This window comes from Ochotona princeps, chromosome 6, assembly GCF_030435755.1.
Source record: "Ochotona princeps isolate mOchPri1 chromosome 6, mOchPri1.hap1, whole genome shotgun sequence".
In the NCBI taxonomy this organism is placed as follows: Eukaryota; Metazoa; Chordata; class Mammalia; order Lagomorpha; family Ochotonidae; genus Ochotona; species Ochotona princeps.
In genome coordinates this window covers 87294019-87318423 of record NC_080837.1, presented here as the reverse complement: position 1 = coordinate 87318423, position 24405 = coordinate 87294019, and the positions used below count along the sequence as shown (strand labels likewise).

The 24405-nt window shown below is 53.6% G+C and overlaps 1 protein-coding gene across 1 annotated transcript in view; it reads right to left on the bottom strand.

Moving 5' to 3' along the window:
* AGBL1 (AGBL carboxypeptidase 1) overlaps positions 1–24405 on the bottom strand; it is a 508639-nt gene that overhangs the window by 449315 nt on the left and 34919 nt on the right. The window contains exons 2-5 of the mRNA XM_012929213.3: positions 20653–20716; positions 18976–19122; positions 15411–15542; positions 12751–12844 (exon numbers count right to left, since the gene is read on the bottom strand). Coding sequence (XP_012784667.3) covers positions 12751–12844; positions 15411–15542; positions 18976–19122; positions 20653–20716 — 437 coding nt within the window. The remainder of the gene's footprint in view (positions 1–12750; positions 12845–15410; positions 15543–18975; positions 19123–20652; positions 20717–24405) is intronic.

Genomic DNA, 24405 nt, shown 5'->3' with positions numbered 1-24405 from the left:
TCTTTTCTATGCACTTACTTTCAAAGCATTTTAGTTTTGGACAAACCATTTCTGCATATTGACATGCAGTTTGACACATAGATCCCATATGTGCTGAGCAGTAGTCACATTTGTGGTTAGAAACTTAGTATCTTTGGGACTGTGATGGGGGACAAGGCCATGGCCCTAAGGACAAGGGCATGATGCTGGGCTCTGTGTCTGGGATGCCTTTGTTGGAATGCCTGGGGTCCAGTCCCAGTCAAGCACCTGACTCCAGCCTCATGCTAATGCACGCCCTGGGAGGCGACAGGTGGTGCCTGCCATGGTGGGCTCTCGCTGTCCCCATGGGCCACCTGTGCTGTGGTCCCAGCTCCCAGCTGCAGCTCAGCCCCTGGGGGCATTTGGAGAGTGAAACAGGAAACCCCCTCTGCATCTCAAATTGAAAATCATTGTCCTCTCAGGCCAGCCCCATGGTGTGGAAGGCTAGGCCTCTGCCTGCAGTGCCAACACCCCATATAGTAGCTGGTTCTAGTCCCACCTGCTCTACTTCCAACTCAGCTCCCTGCTAATGTGCCTGGGATTCAGCGAAGATGGTCCAGGTGTTTGGGGTCCTGCAGCAACATGGAAGAGGAGCATTCTAGCTTCAGGTTGGTCCAGCTCCAGCTGCTGCAGCCATTTTGGAAGTAAACCAGCAGATCTCTCTCTCTCTTTGTCTGTCCTTCTCACTCTATAAATCTGCCTTTCAAATAAAAATAAATAAATCTTAATTTAAAAAGACTATACAAAACACAGTTATGAGTCTGAAGCTTAGCTAAAAGCTGTGAGCAGTGGAGGGAACATACCAGAAATTTGAATTGTTCAAGTTGACACTAAACACAAGGTATTTTCCTAGAATGAAACAAAAAAAAAATTCCACTAAGATGAAAAGATAAGGACAGGGCAGTGATGGGAAGGACGGAGGGAAGTGGAGGGAGGAGGACAGCAGAGACGGAGAAGGTAGATGACTCACTGGCCTTCTCTCTCGTCTCCTGACCCGGCCTTCTGGTGGGACCCCCTTCTGGTGGAACCCCTTTGTCACTCACCCTACAGACCCCAGGCTGTTTCCTGTTCCCGTTCATCTTCTGCCCAGAACAGCTTCCTTTACTTCCCCAGGCACCTGCTGTACACACTAACAGATGCTGTGATTGCAGTGTGGCTTGTGTCCCTGCCCACGAGCAGGCGTGCCCTCCCGTGAAGCCAGTGGGGGCTTCGCCCAGGGGTGGTGTTGAGGGAAGGGTGCCCATGGCTGCAGCCTGAGGGCTTTTCAGGTGGACGCATCCTGCCGCAGCATGCACAACATCTGGACTCCACCAGCAAAAACAGCTGTGGCAAAGAGTGACCCGTCGCTGGACGTCAACCCACAGAAGGGCGGGCCCAACCAGTCTGGCTTCTTTACCCAGTATGCCTGAGCTGCTGCTTGCATGTGCTGTGGTCGCTAATCTTGTGCCTCATAGTAAATGGTACCAATGGGAGAGAGCTTGGTCCAGTTAAAGTGTGCAGGAGGCAGGGCCTGGTGGCAGGCCTCCGGGAGGTGTTGAGAAAGGCCTGAGCTTAGCCCAGTCTCCCCTATGCCTCCTGGATCATTGTTTGGTCCCTTCTCCCTAGGTCTCTGCTATCCCTCATGGACCCCTTGGCAGAGCCAAAGCTTGTACCTGCTAAATTGTGGCCAGGTAAATATTTCCTCTTCATAAGTTGTCTGCTTGGGCATTTAAGTATAATAACAAAAGCTAATACACTAGAGCATACAATACACTTGGGACCAAGTGGTTCTACCATTATATTCATTTAGTTTCATTTTTCAGAATTATAGGAGTAATCCCTAATGATAATAGAAAAATTAAAGTTGATGTTTTTTTTAAAGATTTATTTTTGTTGAAAAGGAAGATCAGATATACAGAGAGAAAGAGACAGAAAGCTCTTCCATCCACTGGTTCACTCCCCAATTGGTTATAAAGATCAGAGCTAAACCTATCTGAAGCCAGAAGCCAGAAGCTTCATCCAGGTCTTCCACATGAGCACAGGGTCCCAAGGCTTTGGGTTGTCCTCCACTGCTTTCCCAAGCCACCAGCAGGGAGCTGGATAGCAAGTGGAGCAGCCAGGACATGAATCAGCGTCCATATGTGATCCCGAATTGCAAGGTGAAGATTTGACCATTGAGCCATCAATGGTGCCAGGCCCTAAAGTTGATCATTTGTAGTCCCATCACTCTGTAACAAGTGGAGTTATTGACGCCCTTCTTCAAGTTATACTGTGCATATTCTTTACAAAAATGTCTTCTCCGCTTTAACCAAGAGTTAAGAAATGATTATACCCAATGAATCGCACACACGTAACATGCACAACACACTAGCCTCTGCTGTCTGTGCACGTCTGTGTATGACCGCAGGAAGACAACGAGCTCACCCGTGGTCCCTCACACATGCCCGAGGCCTTGAAGCTTCTATGCGGCCCCTATCCTCTTCCTCCACCTGCCCTCTCCAAAACCCACATATCTGGAGTTTAACACACACACTGATTTGATTCACACCACGATCTCCAGAGCTGTCCACGTGGGGGCAAGTATCATTGATTCATTCTTGTTGCTAAGCAACATCCCATTGTATGGAAACATGACAGTGGTCCCCCTCTCTAGCTGATGGACAGTTTGGGCTGCTAGGAATGAATCAGGAGCATTAGGGACCAAAGTCTGCATAAGGACACTGCTTCACCTGGTAGAAACACCCAGAGGAGGGACGGCTGGATGTCCTGGTAGGTACACGTGCTATTCTTCAGAAACCACCTATTGCTTTCCAAAGGAGTTAAATCATGTTAACCTTCTCACCATCAGCACATGAAACTCCAGTTCCTCTTTGCCAAGGTCAGTCGTCTTAGCTGCAGCCACTGTAAGTGGTCAATGGTGGGCCACGCTGTACATTTTACGTGTTTTCTTAATGACTTAGGACAGCAAACCCATCTTACGGGCACATTGGTCACCTGTTTTCTCAGTGGCAAAGCTGTTGAAGTATTTTGCTGATTCTCATCATATTGTTCATTTTCTTCTCTCTGCTCTCACATTCTTGTTAAATATGCAGGGTCTTCTCCATCTCCTTGTTCTGGTGTCCGGAGGTGGACGCAGTGAGGTCACTAACCGGATTTTTCTGCCTTCTTTCCTGACATGTGACCATGGTTGTGCCAATGTACTCTGAGTACTGGACATCTCCAGAAATTTAAAAATGCTGCCTGTAGTTTTGATTCACTTTAAAATATTATCTAATTTCTTTTTGAGATTTTCTTAGACTTGTTTCTTTAAAAGTTCTCCATTATTTCCAAACTTTCTGGAAGTTTTTTCTTGCTGTTGTTGATTCATAAGCTAATTTCACCCTGTCCGAAGAACACCTTTGATATCATTTGAGGTATATAGATTTGTTACGGCACGTCCTAACAGCCAACTTGGTCCAGAAACTTGTGGGAACTTAAAAGGAATGCAGAGCATGCTCCTGGGGAGCGGAGGGCTCTGTCAACGTCATGAAGTCCCACTGACTGCTTGACTATTCTACTTTTCTCTATCCTTGCTGGTTTCATATCTGCTTACCCCATCAGCTAACAGAGGATATGAAGGTCCCACCTTCATCTCAGCTAAGACGACTGTGTGTTCATGAGCTGCCACCTGTGCCTGTGGCTGTGTGTGTTCCTCCTCTCCATTCCAGCAGCTTTCACGTGGTCATCTCGAAGCCCTGGTAGGAACCTTGTGGTCGTCTCGAAGCCCTGGTAGGAACATTGCAGTCGTCTCGAAGCCCTGGTAGGACCCTTGTGGTCATCTCGAAGCCCTGGTAGGAGCCTTGTGGTCATCTCGAAGCCTTGGTAACCTTGTGGTCATCTCGAAGCCCTGGTAGGAGCCTTGTGGTCGTCTCGAAGCCCTGGTAGGAGCCTTGTGGTCGTCTCGAAGCCCTGGTAGGAGCCTTGTGGTCGTCTCGAAGCCCTGGTAGGAGCCTCCAGCTCTCTGACCTTTGATCACATGGACTTCCTAACCCTGGTCGCTCTGAACCCTCTATCTGACATTAGACTTTGTGCTTCTAATTTTGTGTTAGTTTTGAATATCTTTTATCCTTTCATTTCAACCTACCTGCATCTTTTAAAAATCTATACTTACTTCTTTTCAATGGAAAAGTAGATTTTTTCAGGAAAAAAAATAGAGACAAAGATCTTTTATCTGCTGATTCACTCCCCACAAGGCTGCAACAGCCAGAGCTGAGTCCATCTGAAGCCTGAAGCCAGGAGCTTCAAAAGGTCTCCCATGTGCGTGCAGGGTCCCAAGGACTTGGGCTACCCTCCATGCTTTCCCAGGCCACGAGCAGGGAGCAGGATGGAAATTAGCGCAGTCCAGACATGAATACTGACACTTGCAGTGGAGGATTAGCCAGCTGGACCATCACGCCAGCCCCACTGCCCGTGCCTTGATGATGGTCTGCAGAGTGTCTTAGGTACCTCCCTGTGAGTCTTCGCCTGTCTTCTGATGGGTGAGATGTTAGCCTCTTACTAAATCTGGTTTCTTTGCAATGTCTGTTCAGCTAAGTGGATATGTTTATTACAGTTCAGCATGTTTGTGACTTATCAGCTATGAACTCTGCACTTCACTGCTTTAGCGGCGGCTTTAATATGCGCCTTAGCTTACCACATCTACCTTGGAATGTTCCACAGCCGTTTCTGAGGAAGACAATTACGGCAGAAAGCCTGCATCTCACTGCAGCCTCTGCTCCTTACAGCCACACTGGGGTCGCTCTTACTCACACACTTAGTCACCTTTTTTTTTTTTTTTTTTTTTAAAGATTTATTTTATTTTCATTACAAAGTCAGATATACTGAGAGGAGGAGAGATAGGGAGGAAGTGGAGCTGCCGGGATCAGAACCAGCGGCCATATGGGATCAAGGCAAGGACCTTAGTCACCAGGCCACGCCGCCAAGCCCCACTTAGTCACCTTTTACAGAGACTGAAATAATAAAGAGAAAGCCAGGTGAGCTACCTCGTGGACCCTGTTCCGGGCTGCTGAGTGCTCCTGACAATCTGAGCCTACGTGTCACCTGGTATGGTGTCCTGCTGGGAGAGTCGGTTAGCTTTGGTCTGTGTGAAGCCTTCCCCTGTGCGGCGCATGTGGTTCTGAGAGCTCTTACGACTGAGTGTGTGTCCCACGCACAGAGATGCTGCCTGCCCTCCGGGGTCCAGTCACTGCCTCCCAGGAGCCCTAGGCGGAAGCCACAGTTGGTGCTTGGGAAGATGACGTATGTGACTGTCTCTGCTGGAGACCGCCAAGATTTGCTCTTCATCACTCTGATTACCATCTGCCTTGGAGTGGTTTTTCTCCTGTTCCTGTACTTGTGGTTGATTGTGCTTCCTGGGCCTCTAATTGTATAATTTTCATCATATTCCAGAGATTGAAGACATTATGTCTTCATGTCTCCTGCTCTGCGCACCCTCCCGCTCCAGGGACTCTGGTTTGGTGTGTGTCAGTCAGCCGGCTGCTGCCCCTATGCTCAAGGTTCCCTGCTTTCCTTCCTTCCCCTCCTCCCCTCCTCCCCTCCTCCCCCTCCTCCCCCTCCTCCCCTGCTTTCCTTCCTTCCCCTCCTCCCCACCTCCCTACCTCCCCTCCTCTTCCTCCTCCCCCTCCTCTCCCTCCATGCTCAAGACCTTTCTACTTGAGTCTTGCACTGGGACTTCTACCTGCCGGGCACTGAACACCTGTGTGCTCCTGTAAACACTGTGGCACGCGGACCTGACGTGGGAGCCATTACATCTTCACAAGTCACAGCACTGGCCATGCCCCTCTGCAGGACAATGTCCTTCCCTGAACTCTGTGCAGGCTGCCTGGTAGGACCCCCGTGTTCCCTACACTCCCTTGGGGTGGTCTTTCCCCTCCAACACGCACTGACTACACGGGCCCTCCAGAGACCCAATCTGTCCTAAGAGGGCTACCCATGGTGATCTCTCTAGCCATCAGCTGTTCTCTAAGTCAGGGAGGTAGCCAGGCAGCACCCCAATTCTCAGGGCAGTCTCCAAGGTGGAACCCGGGAGAGCCACAGGCCCCGCACGGGTATCAGTGACCCCTGCCATCTGACAGTGATCTCACACACAGATCCCCTGCCTGTGGTCTGGCGACTTTGCTCCGGAAGATCAGAGCGGACTTGGTTCTCTGTCACGAGTGTCATTGTCACACTGTTGGGGTCACACTGCATATTGAACCCTTTTCAGTACATAGTCAGTTTTTATCAAAATCTATTTCCCATGACAAACATCAATACTAATCTAGTTTGTGTCTTTCGATAGAACGTTATAATGCATAAATACATCACTTTTATCAACATTCGTTATCATTGGACTTTTTCTAGTTTTATTTCCAATTATAAGTAACATTGATCGATACTTTTATTCACAAGTCTTCAGCCACCTTTCACGACAATCATTCAGGATATATTTCAAGGCGTGAAGACTGTGGGTTACAGAGTGGCAACTTCTAAAAATCTTCATGCTCATCACCCCTGTTGCATGAAGATTTTGCTGTCTGCGTTTCTAGCAGGACAAGCGGAGGGCCTGTCTTATTGAACCCTCACCAGCAATAAAGATTACCATTTTTCAAACTCTGCTACTCCGATCTGTGAAATTGGTGTCTGTATCAAATCAGGTTTCTCTGGTTACCACAAAGCTGAATATTTTTAGGAGTCTATCAGCTTTCCTGGGCTCTCTCAGTGGGTCTGTGCTCCCATTCCCCGGGAGCGTTCCTTCCACATCCTCACTCTCACTGCCCTGCAGTATACCCAGCACCCCTGAACCCCCTCCACATCCGCTTCTCCCTGCCTGCTGGGGACAGCCCTGGGCGGGTCAGCCCTGGGCAGCTCTGCCCCACTGCCTGACTGGTGAGGCACTCCGACACTCCTTGGGTCCACAGCAGGTGGCAGAGACCTTTCCCTGCCAGCGGTGCCTCCTGGACATCCACCCACTACAGCATCCCTCCCATTCATCATCCCACTAGCGAGCAGGTGCCCACACGCCCCTTGAGACAGCACATCTCTGCAACCACACCACTGTGTGGCCCGGCGGGTGGTCAATGGTACAACCTCAGGCACCCACACACCACTGTGCATCCAGCTGGCTGAACACCCAAGGCTCCCTGGAGGACACTCAGACCCCAGCTCTCCGGGTCAGGACTAACCATGAGGGCCCCAACACTAAAAGGGTGTGGACACCGAGCTGGGATGGAGAATCCCACTCTGCCCCAATCCTCGGGGCAGCTGCCTCTGGCCCATCTCTGCCGGCTTGCCCAGTGGAGCCCGTCTGAGTCTGCTGGGATGGCCCTGGCTCCAGCAGGCAAAGTCAGACACAGGCTTCCATATTGAACCTCACAGGCCCCAGCAAGTCGGCCTGGCCTGGCCTGGCCGGGTCTGACTCTGAACACTGAGACACAGCCAAGCTGATCTGGTCAGCGCCGTTCTGACCGTCCTCTGTCCTGTCATCCCTGGGGAGGGTGGGCTTGCCCAACCCCCAGTCTCAGCATGAAGCTCAGGACAAGCCACACACTGCAGTGCCAGAGCCATTGTGCATTGCAGTTCTGCTCCATCCCTGAGACAAAGGCACCCTGCTGGGAGAGGCACAGTCAGGACTGGGATGCCCTGTGTGGTGTGGGCAGGCTGTACCCAGTTAGAGGGGACGCCCAAGGAGCTGGGCCCAGAGCAGACAAACCAGTGCCCAGGGTGTTCCCAAGGGCACAGGCACCAGACAGCCCTCCCCCAGGACAGGAAGCTGCTGCCTTCGCCGGTCCTCACAGGCTACCTGCTGCGCAGCCATCACAGTGGCTTGGACAAGCCTGGTCTCCTGGCCCCAACAGCTGGCACGGAGACCGACACACTGGGCGATGTCAGCCGAGAATTCTCATCCCCAGCCCTCCTAGTTCGGGCTATTGAGTACCTGAGCGTGTCAGTTGTGCCTTGAAGCTCGGGGTCAAGGCGTGGCTCAGGCTCTCAGCTTGGGAGGAAGGAGTGGCAGCCTGTTTGGGCTGCAGTGGGTGTCATCCCCTCTTGAGACACTGGCATCCCATGTGAGCACTAGGCTTGGACTGTCTATGCTGTTCCACTTTCAATCCAACTCCCTGCTTAACACAGCAGAAAACACTCCAAGCACATGGGTGCCTGCACCCACATGGGAGAGACCCGGGCGGAACCCCAAGCTCCAGACCCCAGCTGATGCAGCCATTTGGGGAGCAAACCAGAGATGGAAGAGCTCTCTCTTACAGTATCTTGCAAATAAATAAATAAATCTTTTTAAAAATGATAAAGTGAAGCAGGGAGTGGACAAATGGCCCTCTAAGCTTTGGCTGCCGTGGCTTGGAGGGCTGGCACAGGCCTTCACCAGGACAGCCCTCCAGCTTCTTAAGAAAACGAAGGGGATTGATAGGCACAGCCTCGCTGCCAAAATCAAAGCTGCAGGAGAGATTCATCCCGCCCTCACTACAGGCTGGCATTGGGCCCTGCTGGATTGCTGAGCCCAGACACCCTGCTGCTCGGGCAGTCCCAGCAGGAGGGACATGGATGGACCTCAGCAGCTGTTTGAAAAACAGAAAAATCTGCATCTTGTTCCATCCCCCAGTATCCTGACCGAGCAGCCTGAGTGCCTGGGCAGCCACCGGTCTAAAGGACAAAGCAGCCAAGTCCAAGGGCAGCCCCCGGTCTCCAGGACCAAGCAGCCCAGTGCCCAGGTAGCCCCCAGTATCCGGGACCGAGCAGCCGAGTCCCCAGGTAGCCCCCAGTATCTGGGACCAAGCAGCCGAGTCCCCGGGCAGCCGCCGGTCTACAAGACCGAGCAGCCGAGTCCCCAGGTAGCCCTCAGTATCCGGGACCGAGCAGCCAAGCAGCCGAGCAGCCGAGTGCCCGGGCAGTCCCCGGTCTTGGGCTCAGGACCTTGCTTTGGCTGAATCTCCTCTCTTCCTCCACTGCCAGCCTTGAGCAGACCTGGAGAACAACAGGACAGAGGCTTGGTGGGCCTGGCAGGCCTGGCTCTGGGAAAGACGGGAACTCAGACAGAGGGAGAGGAGGAGCTTTCTCCAGCTCGTAAATTGAAGATGAAATCACCAGGCAACAGTGGCAAGGAAGCAGTGCCTGGTAATCCTGCACTAGGCAAGGCTCAGGCACCAGCACGGCCGGCATCTGGGGTCTTTGAAGGGAGACCAGAGCCTTGCACGCTTTCAGGCCCCGGAAGCTTCTGGGACAGCCAAGGTTTGGGGGGGAGTAAGGGTGGGGCAAGGGGTGGCAGTGCTAAGGAGTATGTAAGCGATTTGCTGAGGGCCACACACGTCCACCTCCCCCTATGGCCAACTGTGCAGCCCACTCCAGCGATAAATCATAGCACATGTGCCTGCCAGGGACCATGTGGATGGGAGGGGAGGGGGCACAGGGGTGCTGGCCTAAGTGAGACACTGTCCGACTTCCATGGCCTTGGGAAACTCCAGGCAGGGGGAGGGGCCCATGTCCTCCACGTGTTGGGCAATGGCCTCAGGGCACCGAAGGCTCCGAATCAGCCTGAGCAGAAACTGACCCTGGGCCCTGATGACCAGAAAGTGATGATTCGTAGGTCAAGGGGCAGCACGGCCATGCCCTCGCTCATGGACGCTGGCACAACCACAGCCCCTGGACAGCAGAGTTTGCTCCCCACGGAGAGACTGAGACTGGGCTGACAGGAGCGGCTCAGGTCACAGGACGGGTCGGAGTGGACAAGGCATCCATCCCTGGCTCTAGCAATTTGCTCCTGAATTCGCATGGCTGCTGGTGGCTGTCATGCCAATGAACAAGCTCACCCAAGGTGGAACAAGTTAGCAAGTGGCAGCACTCCTGGACCAATGCCATCCCTCCACCCTCCCAGCCCAGCTCTGTGCTTAGCTGCCCAGCTGTGCAGGTGAATAAACCAGCACCTACATCCAGCAGTAGGTGCAGATTCCATGCAAATGCTGCCTTCTGCCCTCTGCCGCCTCCACAGCTTCCCCTAGAAACAGTAAATTTCCATCTCTGGGGGCTGGGCCAGGGCAGGACAGACTGCGGACACTCAGGGAGATGGCTGGGGAGAGGGACAAGCACAGGACAGAGGAACTTCCTCTGTGGGTTCTGATGTCAGCAAAAACCAGGCCAGAGTGCTAGAGGAGCTGCCCAAGGCTGACCACCCTGCTCAGACCAGGGGGCTGTCAGGAGACACGGACGCAGGAGATGGGCTCCCACGTGTGCTGCTGTGAGTGTGCCCGCATGGGGGCAGGACCAGGCCTGGAGCAGCCACCCCCAGCACAAGGCTCACCCAGGGCTTCGGAGGGCCATGACCTTGCCCTCCAAGCCCCATTTCCGGTGCAGCATGGTCAGGGCATCCAGCATCAATTTCGTCCTGAGTACAAGCTGGAGACAAGGCCTCGCCAGGCACAGCTGCATGACTAACTATAGATCACTGCAGGAGAAGTAGGGCAGGCAGGGAGGAGCGCAGGGGCCAGTGCCTGGGCAGCTTCCGTGGCTCTCGGGGTGACACATCATGGGGCTCCTGGTGGCCGCCCATGAAATCATCTTCTCTCCCTGGGAGCCCCCTTGCGCCCGCAGGCTCTGGCATCTGTGAGGAGCTGGGCAGCAGTGGGCAGCCAGGAGTCCCTACACCTTGAATTAGTAAGTGCCATTAGCGTAGCCCAGCAAGGTACGCCAGTCCTCCGTCACACACGACCCCTAAAGCCTATGATGAGATGCGGTCGGCACACCTTCAGGCATGTCTAGGTTAGGGCCGGGAAAGTTGGATGACCAGTAACTCCTCTAAGGCAGTCAGAATGTGGCAGCCACAGCCCTTACCTCAGTGTGGGGAGGTATACCCCCACACTCCCACACCGGTGGCTTTGGGGATGGAGCCAGCAGCAGGCTTGGGAGGAAGTGGCGGAAGAGGGAGTCTCCGCATCATTCCATGGGTTGGGGCGTGAAGGGGAAGGAATTGGAGCAGACATGCTCGGCTGCAGGCGTCTCAATGCACAAGGCTCAGAAGGAAGCTGCCTGGGTGATGTCAGACGCTCCAGATGCCCAACGACAGGGTGCACCTGTCGGGACAGCTCCCACCCCGCCCTTCCGGCCCAGCCTCTCACTTTGCCTCTTAGCTTTTAACACATTCTCCTGTAACTGTGGGGACAGTAATGATGGTGAACAGGGAAGGAGAAGCCCATGTAAGACAGTGCCACCCAGAGCCCACACGGGGCAGGGCCCCTAGCCCACAGCCTGGCAGGAAGCTGAGCGGTCTGCTACCCTGACCCCAGAGTCAGCCAGCTCCTGAGGCAGCTTGGCAGCAGCAGCCCTAAGGACCAAGGAGGGATGACTGAGTGGGTTTCCTGTGAGGGTGGGCCCAGCGGGTACCACAGCTGCTTGCATGGTGTAGGCGAGTCCTCAGATGGGCTGGACTCCCTAGCAGCTGGCTCAGGGCAGCCTGGGGGCAGACAGAACCTCGAGCACCACACCAACATAAAGCCCCCACCTGGTGGCCACTGCAGACATCAGCAGCCAAGGCCTTGCCCCAGGACCAGAAGATACACCCAAGTCAGGCCCACCAAAGTGGACACAGAGGACTATGGACGAGCTGTGTAGGGCCTCCCAGCACGGCCTCACCTCCAGGCCTCCCTATGGCTCCAGGACTGTGGACGAGCTGTGCAGGACCTCCTGGCGTGGTCTCAGCCCCAGGCCTCCCCATGGCTGCAGGGCTGTGGACGAGCTGTGTGGGGCCTCCTGGCGTGGTCTCACCCCCAGGCCTCCCCATGGCTGCAGGGCTGTGGACAAACTGCACAGTGCCTCCCAGCGTGGCCTCACCCCAGAAGGCCCCCAAGAACATCAGTGCCCCAGTCCCTTCCGCCTGAGTCTCAAGATCAGTGGGCTTCCGCACAGCTGGGAGAAGTCCTTCCAAAAGACCCCTACCTAACTTTTCTAAACTCAAGGCTTCCCGACTTATTCAATGAGCATTTTTTTTTTTTTTTTTGCCAGGATGTAATGTATTTCACTGCAGAAAATGCTGGTGCAGAAAGCTGTAGGTGAGAATGGATGATAATGGCCTCGCTATGATGACCCAGGAGGAAAATAATCAGGTGGAACATGAGCCTGGTTGGGGGAGGCCGGGGCAGAGCCACCACAGCCGGGCACAGGGACGCTCCTTATCAAATGACCCCATAGATCTTGGAAAGTGGCTGAATTTCTGCTAATATTCTTTCAAGGTCCTTGCTGAGTCACTGCCGTAAATGATGGGTCTTAATGGGCTGAGCCTCTTCAGAGCTTCCCCACGCAGCCCTCTCTCTTTGTAGCCAAGATTCGCTCCACCCCAGCAGGCAGAGGCGGGCAGAGGAGACGTGCACCACACAGCAACCAGCCTGCCACCATGACCCAGCCCTGCAGCAGAGCTTGAGCTGGCCGATGCCTTACTGACCCTGTTGGTTCCAGACAATCCTCTTCATGGTAGATTTTCTCTGGGTAACACACGGTACCCAAAGGCTGCAGACCACAAAATCCAATCCTGGTCATGGGAGCGTGCATGTTCTGGGTGCCATGCGCCCCAGCCCTGTACTCAGCCCCTCACCCCAAGCAAGGACAGTGACGACCCCCAGGGACGGACACAGCCAGGATGCAAGTCGCCATCTCACATCTACAAACGGGGAAGCCACCATGACCTTGAACCTGAGGGCCTGCATCCCCAGAGGACAGAGGCTGAGCAGGGACTCTTACCTGATAGTCCGCATACGCTTGCAAGTGTAAGGAGGGATGACCTGGAAAAGCAGCTCCAAGGCTCCGTTGATGCCCAGCATGGCTGCTGTGGTGACTGGGGAGACAGAACGTGGAGAAGGTGCCTGTAGACTGAGCTCACCGGCTTGGCGCTTCTAGCACTGAGGGCATTACAATGTCGCAGTTCAAAACCCCGAAAGTCCCTAAGGGGAGCCTCAACAGCTAGATGGCTCCTTCCTTGCCCACGGTGGTCACCAGTTCCCCCTTGGCTGAGTCAGTGACTTCAACATGTCCCCCAATGGACACCAAATGGTGGGGCGTGCTGGATGGTCATGGAAAACACAATCTGGGTTTGCATGGCAGAACAACACCGGAAGGGGTGTCCGGTTATACAGGCGAGGCTTCTGCCAGCCACTGGCATTTCCAAAGTCACCATGACCTCCACATAATATGGTCAATAGCTCCATCCTGTCGGCCCCGGGAGCTTTTGGCCCCCAGAACCACAAGAGAACACCCCTGCAAGCGATGGGGAGACCCTGCAGGTGGGCAGGGGAAGGCACTGAACTGCCCCAGCTCTGACTGCTCAGGATGTCCAAGACAGGGACTAGGAACTCCGTGTGCCCTGGGGGGTAAGTAGAAACAAGGAGGGCTCAGAGGAGAGAGAGAGCAGCAGCTAACTGGAAGTCTGGAGGCATGGACGTGGCTCTCTGTGGACTCTTGTCCACCCCACAGATGCTGGAACATGCCTGCCTGCATGGCCCTCCTGGAACAGTGCCGGCCATGACTGCTTGGATGGGCTGAACTTGGGGATGCTGCCCACTTGGTCCTGGCTTCCACACCAGAAGACAGGCTGTAGCGGACTCAGGGCAACCTGGGAAGCTGTGGTGTTGAGGGCAGTGAGGCAGTGTGGTGTCCAGTGCACACAGCTCTGGGCTTGGGCCAGGGAGAGGGTGAGAGCCCTCGCCGAGGCCTCACTCGCTGGGTGACTGACATGGCCGGATCTTTGGCAGCTCCGGAAATACCCCCATTATTCACCAGAGAGCAGCCAACGGGCTGGCTGGCTGGCCTGGCCCCAGCCAGTGTCCTCTCAGGACACCTGCAGGGACCTTCCACGGTGGCTAATGGCCCACTGAGTGCCCTCAGACTACGGCTTCCTGAATGCTGCCTGCCCCTCAGCACAGCCCACACTCAAGAGCAGCAGTGTGATAGTTCAGAGCATTGGATGGAACCATCAGTTGACAGTAAATGTACGCTTGAGCTAAAGGTCCACCTCCTCACATCCCAGGACAATGCCAAGACTGTGCGAGCACCTGCCAAGTCAGGGCTCTCCTAGGTCTCCATGACCACCCACTGTCACACAGAGGATAAGCCATTGTCCAGGAGTCCCCACCTGGCAGGCAGGTGGCACACATGGCCACTGGCCAGTGAGACACCCTTGGCACAGGGCCAAGTGCCCCGTTCCCCTCTTATGTGTCCTCACTGAGCTCTTCCCATGAGCCCCACTTCCCTCTCTGAATGCCTGAGATGGGAGACCTGGGACACTGTCAACAATGCATCTCCTTCTTGCCTAGAACAAATTTCTTTCCCAGGTTCAAGAACAGAATTCATTGAGGGAAACCAGGACTCCTCCCACAGCCACCTACCTACTCCCTGTGGACACGCTCTTGCTGCTGCTGCAGGAGCCCACAGGGAAGGGACACAAGCATGCAGCTAGCCTGCCGTGGACCACCCCAGCCTGCGTGGACACTGTCCACCCCATCTCTGCCACATTTGTGAGCTCACCTGTGAGCCAGACATGCTGCAGCTCTCACCCCAGTCCCTGAAGAGGTGAGTCAAAGTGGAGCATATGGGGGGGAAATGTGAACCCAGACAGACACAAGGGATACGCAGGGCAAGGCTCTACCAGGGCGCCAAGGCAGGGCCCCCCGAAGAACTGACCCTGCTGACACTTGCTCTGTCTCCCGGCTTCCAGAACATTCTGCCAGACTGTGGCGTTTTGTCAGTGCGACTGGAGCCAGCCAGCAGCAATAACAATCTTCTCTACGACTTTAGAGCAGACGCTGGGGTCAGCCAGGCTAAGTGCCTCCATTCCAAGACTCAAATGAAGCCAAACAAGGCAGACCCAGGACTCCTGGCACTAAGCCACGTGCTTCACCCCTTATGCATGATTCTCGTTGAAATACCTGTCACTTCCATCCCCGAGGACTGAGCTCAGGAAAGAGAAATGAACCACTGTGCTCCCTACATGTGCGCTGGGAGGGGAGAGCCCCCCAAATTCATGAAAATGCCTCCCTAGGGAGCCAGATGCTAAGCCTTCCCAAGCTTCATGTGCCCGAGTCAAGGCATGACTCCACTCAACTGGAAGCAGTGGGTCTGAACAGATGTGTCACCTCGGGAGTGTGGCCGAGAGCAATACCCAGAACACAAGGACCGAGCAGGCAGACCTCGTCCTGCCACAGGGGTTCTGCTTTGTTCAACCCAGAGACCTGGAGTGGCCCTGAGGACAAGCAGCATCCAGGACCACCCCCAGAAACAAGTCTGAGAGTGCCCCAGCTAAGCAGGAGACTGAGAAGCGCCACCCACCTCCAGCAGCCGTGCTGTCAGGCCCATCGCTCAGGCTGGGACCACATCTCCCCATCCCTGTCTCCTTGCTGCCCACTCACCCTGGCCGGCAAACACACGCAGAGCCCAGAGGCAGTGCAGGAGGTTCCAGCTGTGGGACACGTTCTTCCTGGCCAGGATCAGCGTCGCGTCGAGTGCGTCCAGCTCCAGGGCCTTCTGCCCGATCTTTTTGTCTGAGGACACAAACCAGGCTGCCTCAGGATGGGGCAGGGGGGTGAGTGAGGAACACACACTTCCTGGAGACACCCATTAAAATCATGCTGCAAACAATGGCCCCATGGTGACCAAGCAAATCAGAGGGGCTAACTCCGGCTGCGTGTGTGGCATGGAGGCCTGTGGGCCCGGGACTCCTGAGCCCCTGGGCCTGGCAGGCCTCTGTCCTCCTTGGTGGACACTGCACAGTGTGGCCAGACTGCTCCCTCTGGGGTCAAGTGCAAACTAAGAAGACCTAAGTAAGTGATGGTCAGTGTCACGTGGGAGCAGTGAGCCTGTCCCCTCCAACAGGTAGGGACTGGAGTGACACTGGGCTGGGCGCCGACTGCCCCAGCTGCAGGGTGGGAGCTGCAGCCCGGTGAAGAGGTTCTGCCATGGAGGTCCCACATCCCAAGAAAACTCTGCCACCAGACCTAAGTCCTCCCTAGGGTCACTAGTTACAAAAGCCTGAATCTCCTGGGTTGAGTTGTGACCTCCTCCGTCCACCCACCATGGGCCCTTGCCGCAGCCCAGCGGCAGATCTGTCGGGGAAATGAGCTCCACGTCTCCCAAGGCGGCCTGTCTTGGGGATTTGGTTAGAAGACAAACCTGCTGCATGCTGGTACTGTGGTTATGCAGGAAAATATCTCTTTGCAAATAAATACACTAAAAAAGTGATCTTAAAGCAAAACTCCATCTGTATTTCTCCTTAAAACATTGCCAATAGGAAGAAACAAGGGCAGAGAATATGTCAAACCGCTAATGAGAGCTTCAGTCTCAGGTGGGTAAGAGGCCATCTTCCCGTGTGATAGAGAACTCACACAATGAAAAGCAAAAGTGCATTTTAACAAAATAAAAATTTGCTCCCAAATAATTTCAAGTTACTGCCCTGTAGAGCCTGACCTTCATTGCTGCACATCATTATGTATCAAGCACATATTTGTTGATTTGAAAGTCAAGTGCTACAGAGAGAGAGTGGTCTACTGTCCACTGGCTCACTCCCCAGATGACTGGGACAGCCTGGACTGGGCCAGGCCAAAGGCAGGAGCTTCATCTCTGTCTCCTACATGGGGCGCAGAGGCCCTAACACTTGGACCATCTTCTTTTCCAAGGTCATTAGCAATGAGCTGGATCAGAAGTGGATTGGCAGGGACACAAATTGGCATCTGTGTATGGGAGGCTGGCATCACAGGTGGTAACTTCAGCTGCTATGCCACAATGCCGGCCCCAGCCCTTACGTCTAACAGAAACAAATATGAAACCAGAAAAGCACATGTTCCATGCCCATTTCCCCTGTGACAGCCTGCGATTGTGCTTCCAGCCATGCTCGCTGTGTCCCCCACAAACCCCAGGCCCAGTCACTGGGCTTGCTTGGCAGATGCACTAAAGCTGGAAATGAATCCTGGCTCTACACGTCTACCTCCGGACCAAGGGACACCAGCAAGGAGACCGGCTCACTCTGCACGTCCCACCGCCTCACCGGAAAACATCAAGACGTCACCACGACAGCTAAGACGCCCCGGGAGACACCACACCCCATTCCCAAGGCTGCATTCTAGGCCAGCTTTACTTCAGCTCCCAGCTCCCTGCTGGGCACCTGGGCTGCACTGCCACCCACAGGGAGACCTGCACTGAGCTCCTGAGAGCTGCTTTCTGGTTGGCCCGCTGCCCTGGCTGTCGTGGGCATGCGGGTGGGACATCAGCAGGTGGACTGGCTGACTTCCTCTGGTGTGCCTACCTTGCAAATAAACAGGAATCAGTGAATGAATATGCATGGAAATACACAGTAAGTATTTATCCCACTTCACTCACAAGCAGCTAACACCTTTTCTGTTGTGTTAGGTCATACCACGGTAACTCGGGAGGAAGGCCAAGGACTGCAGTGTCTGGGCGACACAACTCAAGGCGACATACTATTACACAGTATATAATATCTAGCATCATGACAGTATGTTATACTACAGTGAACTACAATACTATAATAGTATATGATATACAGCCTTACGATAGTATACAATATACAGTGAAGTATATGCTACAGTGATGTACAATATTATAATGATATAAATACTATTATGATAGCATGCAATATTACAGGGCAAATGTCATGCATGTTAGTGTCTGATTTTACAGTGGTCTATGTCATGGTAGGATGGTATATGATATTACGGTGGTCTATGTTATAATATTAGAGTGTATATTAGGATGTTGTATATTATAACATTATAATGTTTGATATTATGACAGTTTATGTTACAGTATGACTGTGTATTATATTACAACAGTATATATTATAGTGTGATATTGTATGATATTTCAAGGGATGTGATATTACAATAACACATACAACTTCGTGACAGTAAAAGTCACGGGCATTAACCTGGCAATCACAGTCCCAGCATTTCCCTACCCCTTTCTCCTCTGGCACTTTCATGCCCTCCGTTGTCCATCTGAGGCCCTACACCCCACGTGTGAGACTCCTGGGACCTCCCTGAGTCAGCACAGAAACTCAAGCAGTTTCTGAACTCAGACTGAGCTTTCAGAAAGTCTCAGTAACCGCCCAGCCAAGCCTGTCACTACCACACAGCAGGGCCAGCCTGGATGCCCGCTGGCTGGGATGCAGCTGCCAGCATTGGACCTCCTCCTGGACTTCTGTTGACTTACTCTTTGTCAACTTCCTCTTGTCCTCCGTTCAGCCCCATTGTCACCCACAGCCCCAGAATGCTATTTTGGTGCAAAAGGGTTTCTGAGGACATGCAGATTCATGCAGACCCCAAATCCAGGCATGTTGTCCTGTCTGGGTGCCAGGAGGAGCAGCAGCATACAGAGGAGCTGGCTACAGGCAGGCCAGGTGAACCTACCAGCCAGTGAACCAAGAGCCAGGCTGTGCTGTGGGGCAGTCTCCTGCAGAGGCTCCAGCAGGGACGGAGCCTGTCAGTCCCTGGGCTCCCAGCCTCCAGAACCAAGAGGCAGTGGTTTCCCCTGCGCTGAACCCCCGCCAGGGGAGTGTGGTGGGGCAGCTCCAGGAGGCGCACCCCCATCACATCCAGGAGGCGCACCCCCATCACATCCAGGAGGCGCACCCCCATCACATCCAGGAGGCGCACCCCCATCACAGACCAGCGCTCACATACCGAATAGCAGTGCCATGTCTGTTCACAGCTGCATCTGAGCCCCCCGCCCCGTCCGCCCACCGCATCCAACCCTAAGACCCCTGGAGCCTGCTCCTCTGCTCTGGCACCACACCTTGGATTAGCTGAAATCCAAGTCAACAAGATGCCGGGCAAGTTGGGCAGTCCCGCCTCCCCAGGGAGCTGTGTAGGGCCTCCTTGTGCCTCCCTGGGCTCCCTGTGGCTCTCAGGCTACAGCTCCAGAAGCACCTTGGGCCATCTCTGGGCCCCGGGCTACATGTACCTCTCAGGCCCACTTTGGCCAGCAGCCGGAAGAGAGGCAGGAGGGCCTCGTAGTCGGGGGGGTCCGTCCTCGCCATGTCCACCAGGGTCCGCAGCAGGGCCTCACTGCCACCCTTGCTGATCATGTAGTGGATCCTGCGATCTGTGCCTGGAGGAGAGGGAGGATGGGCCACACATGAGAGGCGTGACCGCTGAGAGCGGGAGGCTCCTCCCAGCAACCAACCCTGCCTGCTGCTGAGGCACCTGCGTGCAGGGCCGTGGGGAGAAGGGGTGCGAGATGGGACTAGAGCAGACTGCTCGGGAATCTGGCTGAGGTCCCCAGCAGAACCCGGAGCCCATTTCCTGAGAACTGCTGAAGTCTGCGGCATGTGTGTACACACGTGTGCTGTGTGCATGTGTGTACACGTGTGTTATGTGCATTGTGTGCCGTGTGTGCTATGTGTGTTATGTGCATGTGTGTACACGTGTGCTATGTGCATGTATGTGCACACGTGTGTGAACAAGCATGTGGCCTTAAACGTGGTCATGCGTTTCACAGAAGAGGGATTTTCATTCTCTGCATTACAGGTCGGTTGTCTGAGGCAGGGGCTGGGTCAAGCACTTCTCATGACTCCCACACCAGTCCCAGTTGCTGACGGAAACCCCTGGGGCAGCCCCCTCAGGAGCAGTGTTCACTGTGGGGACATGGAGGAGCCACAGCAGAGGTGGGGTTGGCCCTCCTACCTAAGAGCCATCTTGAACAGTACTCCCCTCTTTTCTGGGGTCAAGTTCAAAATCTGGAGCAAATCCAAGTGTCCTCTGGAGCCCCCTTGGGGCCACACAGGGTAGGAGGTCAGCATAGCAGGTGCTCTGGCCTCTGAAAGAGGGAGGCCGATCACCACCTATGCCCAGGGGAGAGCCCAGGGTGCCCCTTGAAGAACTAGAGTGAGACGAGCCCCACACCCCAGCGGCTTTCTCCCACAGAGGGCTTCCCCAACAGGCTGCAGCAAGCCTGGCCCAGGAGAGACCGTCCCCTGAATCTGTAACTCAGGCTGCAGCCATGCCTTCTGGCTTAGTGTGGCCTATTGGGTGCTCCTAGTTCTTCCTAATGCCACTGAGTGGGCTTTGTGGACCTGGACAGCGAGTGGACAACAGATAGTCAGGACCCTGGAGGGGACCCTGCTCCTGGAGCTGAGCTCCCGGTGACAGCTAACTCCGCCATGCCCCACTTTGCCATCAAACCTACCACCTCTCCACATCTGGGCCCAGCTCCTGCATCATGTCCCTATCCCCACCTGACCCAGGGAAGGCAAGTTGCAACACCTGACTCTTGCCCTGGGCACCAGGGATGGACGAGGCGGAGAGGAGAGGGCTCAACCACTGAGGAGTAGCTTCCCCCAGGGTTGGGGTAGACACACCCCTGAGGACCTGGGCCTCACGGATGGGACATGCTGAAGCACCACCCGGAGTTGAATGTCACCTGTGCTGGGATCACCCCAGGGGAGATGGTAAGAGTGAAGGCCCCAGGTTTAGAAATCCCAAACAGAAAACAGAGGGCTGTCAATTCAACCTCTCCCATGGAAACTTGGAACAGAGCAAACCCAGGCCACCTGGACGCCTGGGACAAGCCACGGCTGTGGGTCCAAGTGCCACCCTTCACCCCGCCACCAGGCAAGCAGACAAGGCAGTGCCTACTCACCAATAGACAGCAGATCGTCCAGTACCCGGAGGATGGTCAGGATGGACTCCCGGTCGCTGGAGCTCTGTGGGGAGAATGAACGGGGCACATAAGCACAGGAGATATGAGGTGGGGTGAGCCAGGGACGGCATCTTCTCCCTGGCCCACAGCCTCCCCGCTGCCACTGTGTCCCCCAGCTGGGCTCCATCTGGAGCTCTTGCTGCTGATGCCGCTGATGGGCACACTGCGCTGTTCGAGGAGCCCTTGCCCGTGCTGGGACAGAATTGGGGCAGAGACGTGAAGGGGTCTTGCAGTGCTGTACACTCTGTCCTTTGGGGAATAGAAGGGACACTAAGCCCACAGGGAGCCAGGAATTGCTCTGTCGGTCCCCTGGGGGACCCACACAGCAGAAGCTGCTCCAGGCTCCTGGAAATCTGGCCAGTGATGTTCGCACGATTAGAGCATCGTTTAAGGCAAAGATTGACTCTTGCCCTTAGTGAAACCCATGGACTGTGATCACTCTGCATTATGCCCAGGATGAAGCACAGCCTATCAGGCAATTCCCAAATCTCTCCATGAGCCAGCCTTGCGTCGGCAGCCTTGCCCAAGGTAAACACACCAGAAATACAGGACATCTGACAGTTCCCGCCCGAGCCATGCTGTTCCTACTCTGCTGCTTGCATTATATACTCCCCCTGCAGCCAAATTTCTCCCTATCGCTACGTGGGCGGAGCCAGCTGAGCCTTCCAGTGCACCCACCGCGAGCCCTGGAATCCCCTCTGTCTCCACATGGTATCACTGGCTGTCATCTTGCTTACTCTCCTCACCAGAGAATAAAACCCTGAAGGAAAGAGGACCCAGCTCTGTGCATCCCAGTATTCCCAGCAGGTGCCAAGAATGGGGCTGTGCAAGAAACATGTGGTGAACCTGCAACAGTGGCAGGGCAGCTGCCCATGCCACCCTCAGGATGCAGGGATGCCCACACTCCTTCCATCCCAGGGATCATGCTCAGACCACAAGCACCACTTAGCACAGAACCATAGCAGTGCCCCCAACACACACGGCCCCAAATGGAGAACATCTTGATGCTGTGTTTTTTAAGACAAACCCACAAAGAGAAGGAAAGACAAGAATGATCCTCCATCTACTAGTTCACTTCCCAAGTGGCCACAACAGCCAGAGCTGGACCAATTCGAAGCCAGGAACCAGGAACCTCCTCCAGGTCCCCAACTCAGGCGCAGGGTCCCAAGGCTTCAGGCCAACCACTACTGTCCTCGAAGGCCACAAGTAGCGAGCTGGATGGGAACTGGAGCAGCTGGGACTCGAACCAGTGCCCACATGGGACCCTGGCACACACAAGGCAAAGATTTAGCCATAAGGCCATCGCACCAAGCCCTTAATGCTGTATTTTTTTTTAATTGCAAAGTCAGATATATAGAGAGGAGAAGAGATAGAGAGGAAGATTTTCCATCTGATGATTCATTCCCCAAGTGACTGCAATGGCCAGTGCTGCGCCAGTCCAAAGCCAGGAGCCTCCTCGAGGTCTCCCACACGGGTGCAAGATCCCAAGGCTTTGGGCCAGCCTCAACTGCTTTCCCTGGCCACAAGCAGGGAACTGGATGGGAAGCAGGGCCACTGGGATTAGAACCGGATCCCATATGGGATCCCAGCATGTTCAAGGCAAGGACTTTAGCCACTAGGCCACTGCACCAGACCCCTTAATGCTGTATTTTTACAGATCAAAAATAATGTAAAAATAAAAGCATGCTAGACAAAATATAAGTGTGGGTCTGTCTCCTAGTGCAGTGCGACTTCTGCACTCACTCGGCATCTGTGCCACTCCTGGGTGCTTTGGCCTGGGGAGGGCATTCTGATGCTGCTCTCTGCACCACCTGGTGGCTGTTGCCAGAAGGCCCTGTCCTCTGGCTCCCTCTAGCAGGTGTCACAGACATCTATCCCCAGCTGGCACCTCTGTCTCCTTAGGAGCAAGCTGATCTGCCCCTCTAAAGACTGCAGGGCCCAGCCTGACATGGCTCCCAGAGGAACGCAGATGATCTCTCTGCCCACACACGGCTGGACAGACTCCAGGACACCTGCCTTTCCGTGAAGAGGGAGGGACAAGCACTTATTTGCAAGGCTGTACAGGTGTTGTATAACCTTTAGAGCGTGTTAATAAGGCCCGGGGACATGGAAAGAGGAAGTGAGAGAAAGAACAAAGGGCAAAGGGCAAAGGGCATGACTAACAAGGCAGAGAAGAAAAACAACTGAACATCAATACCCCTGATAAACATAGATGCAACAATCCTTGGAAAACACAAGCCAACCAAATCCAACTGCACATCCCAGAGGTCATGTACCCAGCCTAAGAGGGATCACACACACACACACACACACACACACACACACACACAATAAGAACCCACAAACAGGGCTCAGCACAATAGCCCAGTGGCTAAAGCTCTCACCTTGCATGCTCTGGGATCCCATGTGGGCACCAGTTCTAATCCCAGCTGCTCAACTTCCCATGCAACTTGCCTGCTTGTGACCTGGGAAAGCAGTAGAGGATGGCCAGGGGAATTGGGATCCTGTGCCCCTGTGGGAGACTCAGAGGAAGTTCCTAGCTCCTGGTTTTGGATTGGCTTAGCTCTGGTGGTCACTTGGGGAGTGAACCAGTGGATGGAAGATCTTTCTCTCTGTTTCTCCTCCTCTCTATAAATCTGCCTTTCCAATAACAATAAATAAATCTTTAAAAAAAGGAAAGCATATTGGTTACTCATTACTATGTCAATTAATTCCATAATGATGTAAATTTTTGCTGATGGTATGTTGGAGCTTTTAATTGATCGGGATGATACTCTGCTGGCTCTGCCTTCAGACCAGAGAGGGTATACCTAAGAAGCCGTTGAACTTGACTGGACAATAACATGCTGGACTCTATGATTGGTATATGCTTACAATGAGGGAATCTCAACTGAACTTGAACTGTGGTTATGCAACAAAGTGGAGGAATCCACCATGGTAGGAGGGTTTGGGGAGGGGTGGGGAGAACCCAAGTACCTATGAAACTGTGTCACATAATACAATGTGATTAATGAGTTAAAAAAAAGCAAAGCATGAACATCTCAATAGATGAAGAAAAAGTATGTGACAAAAAAACAAGATCTTTTCATAATATAAAAAAAAACTTAAGCAAACTGAATATAGAAGGATCATTCCTGAACACAATCAAGCCAACATGAGACAAATCATAGTGAGTGGGGAGAAGTTGGGATCACTTCCACCGAGACGCAGAAGCCGACCAGTGTGTCCACTGTCACCACCGCTACCTGAAGTAGTTCTGGAGTTTTAGCCAAAATCAGTAGAAAAGAAAAAGAAACCAAAGGGCTACAAATGAACAGGGGAAATCAAATTATCCATTTGCTGATCACATGGTTAGTAAAGTTACAGAATATAAATCTAGAAGAAAAAATCAACACACTAAAGTCAACAGCATCTATATACGCAATGCCATGACCGAGAAATCATGTGTAAAGCCAGTCCCATTCACGATAGGTAACAACAACAACAACAACAACAAATACTAAAGACTTGGCATAAATGAAGCAAGGATGTAAAAAGATCTGTACAATGAAAATCATAAAAGATTAAGAAATAGAAAGACATACAAATGGAAAAGTCTTCCATGTTCATAGACTAGAAGAATTAATATCATCAAGATCTTCATACTATCCAAAGCAATTTATAGATTCAATGCAAGCTTAGTGAAATTGACAT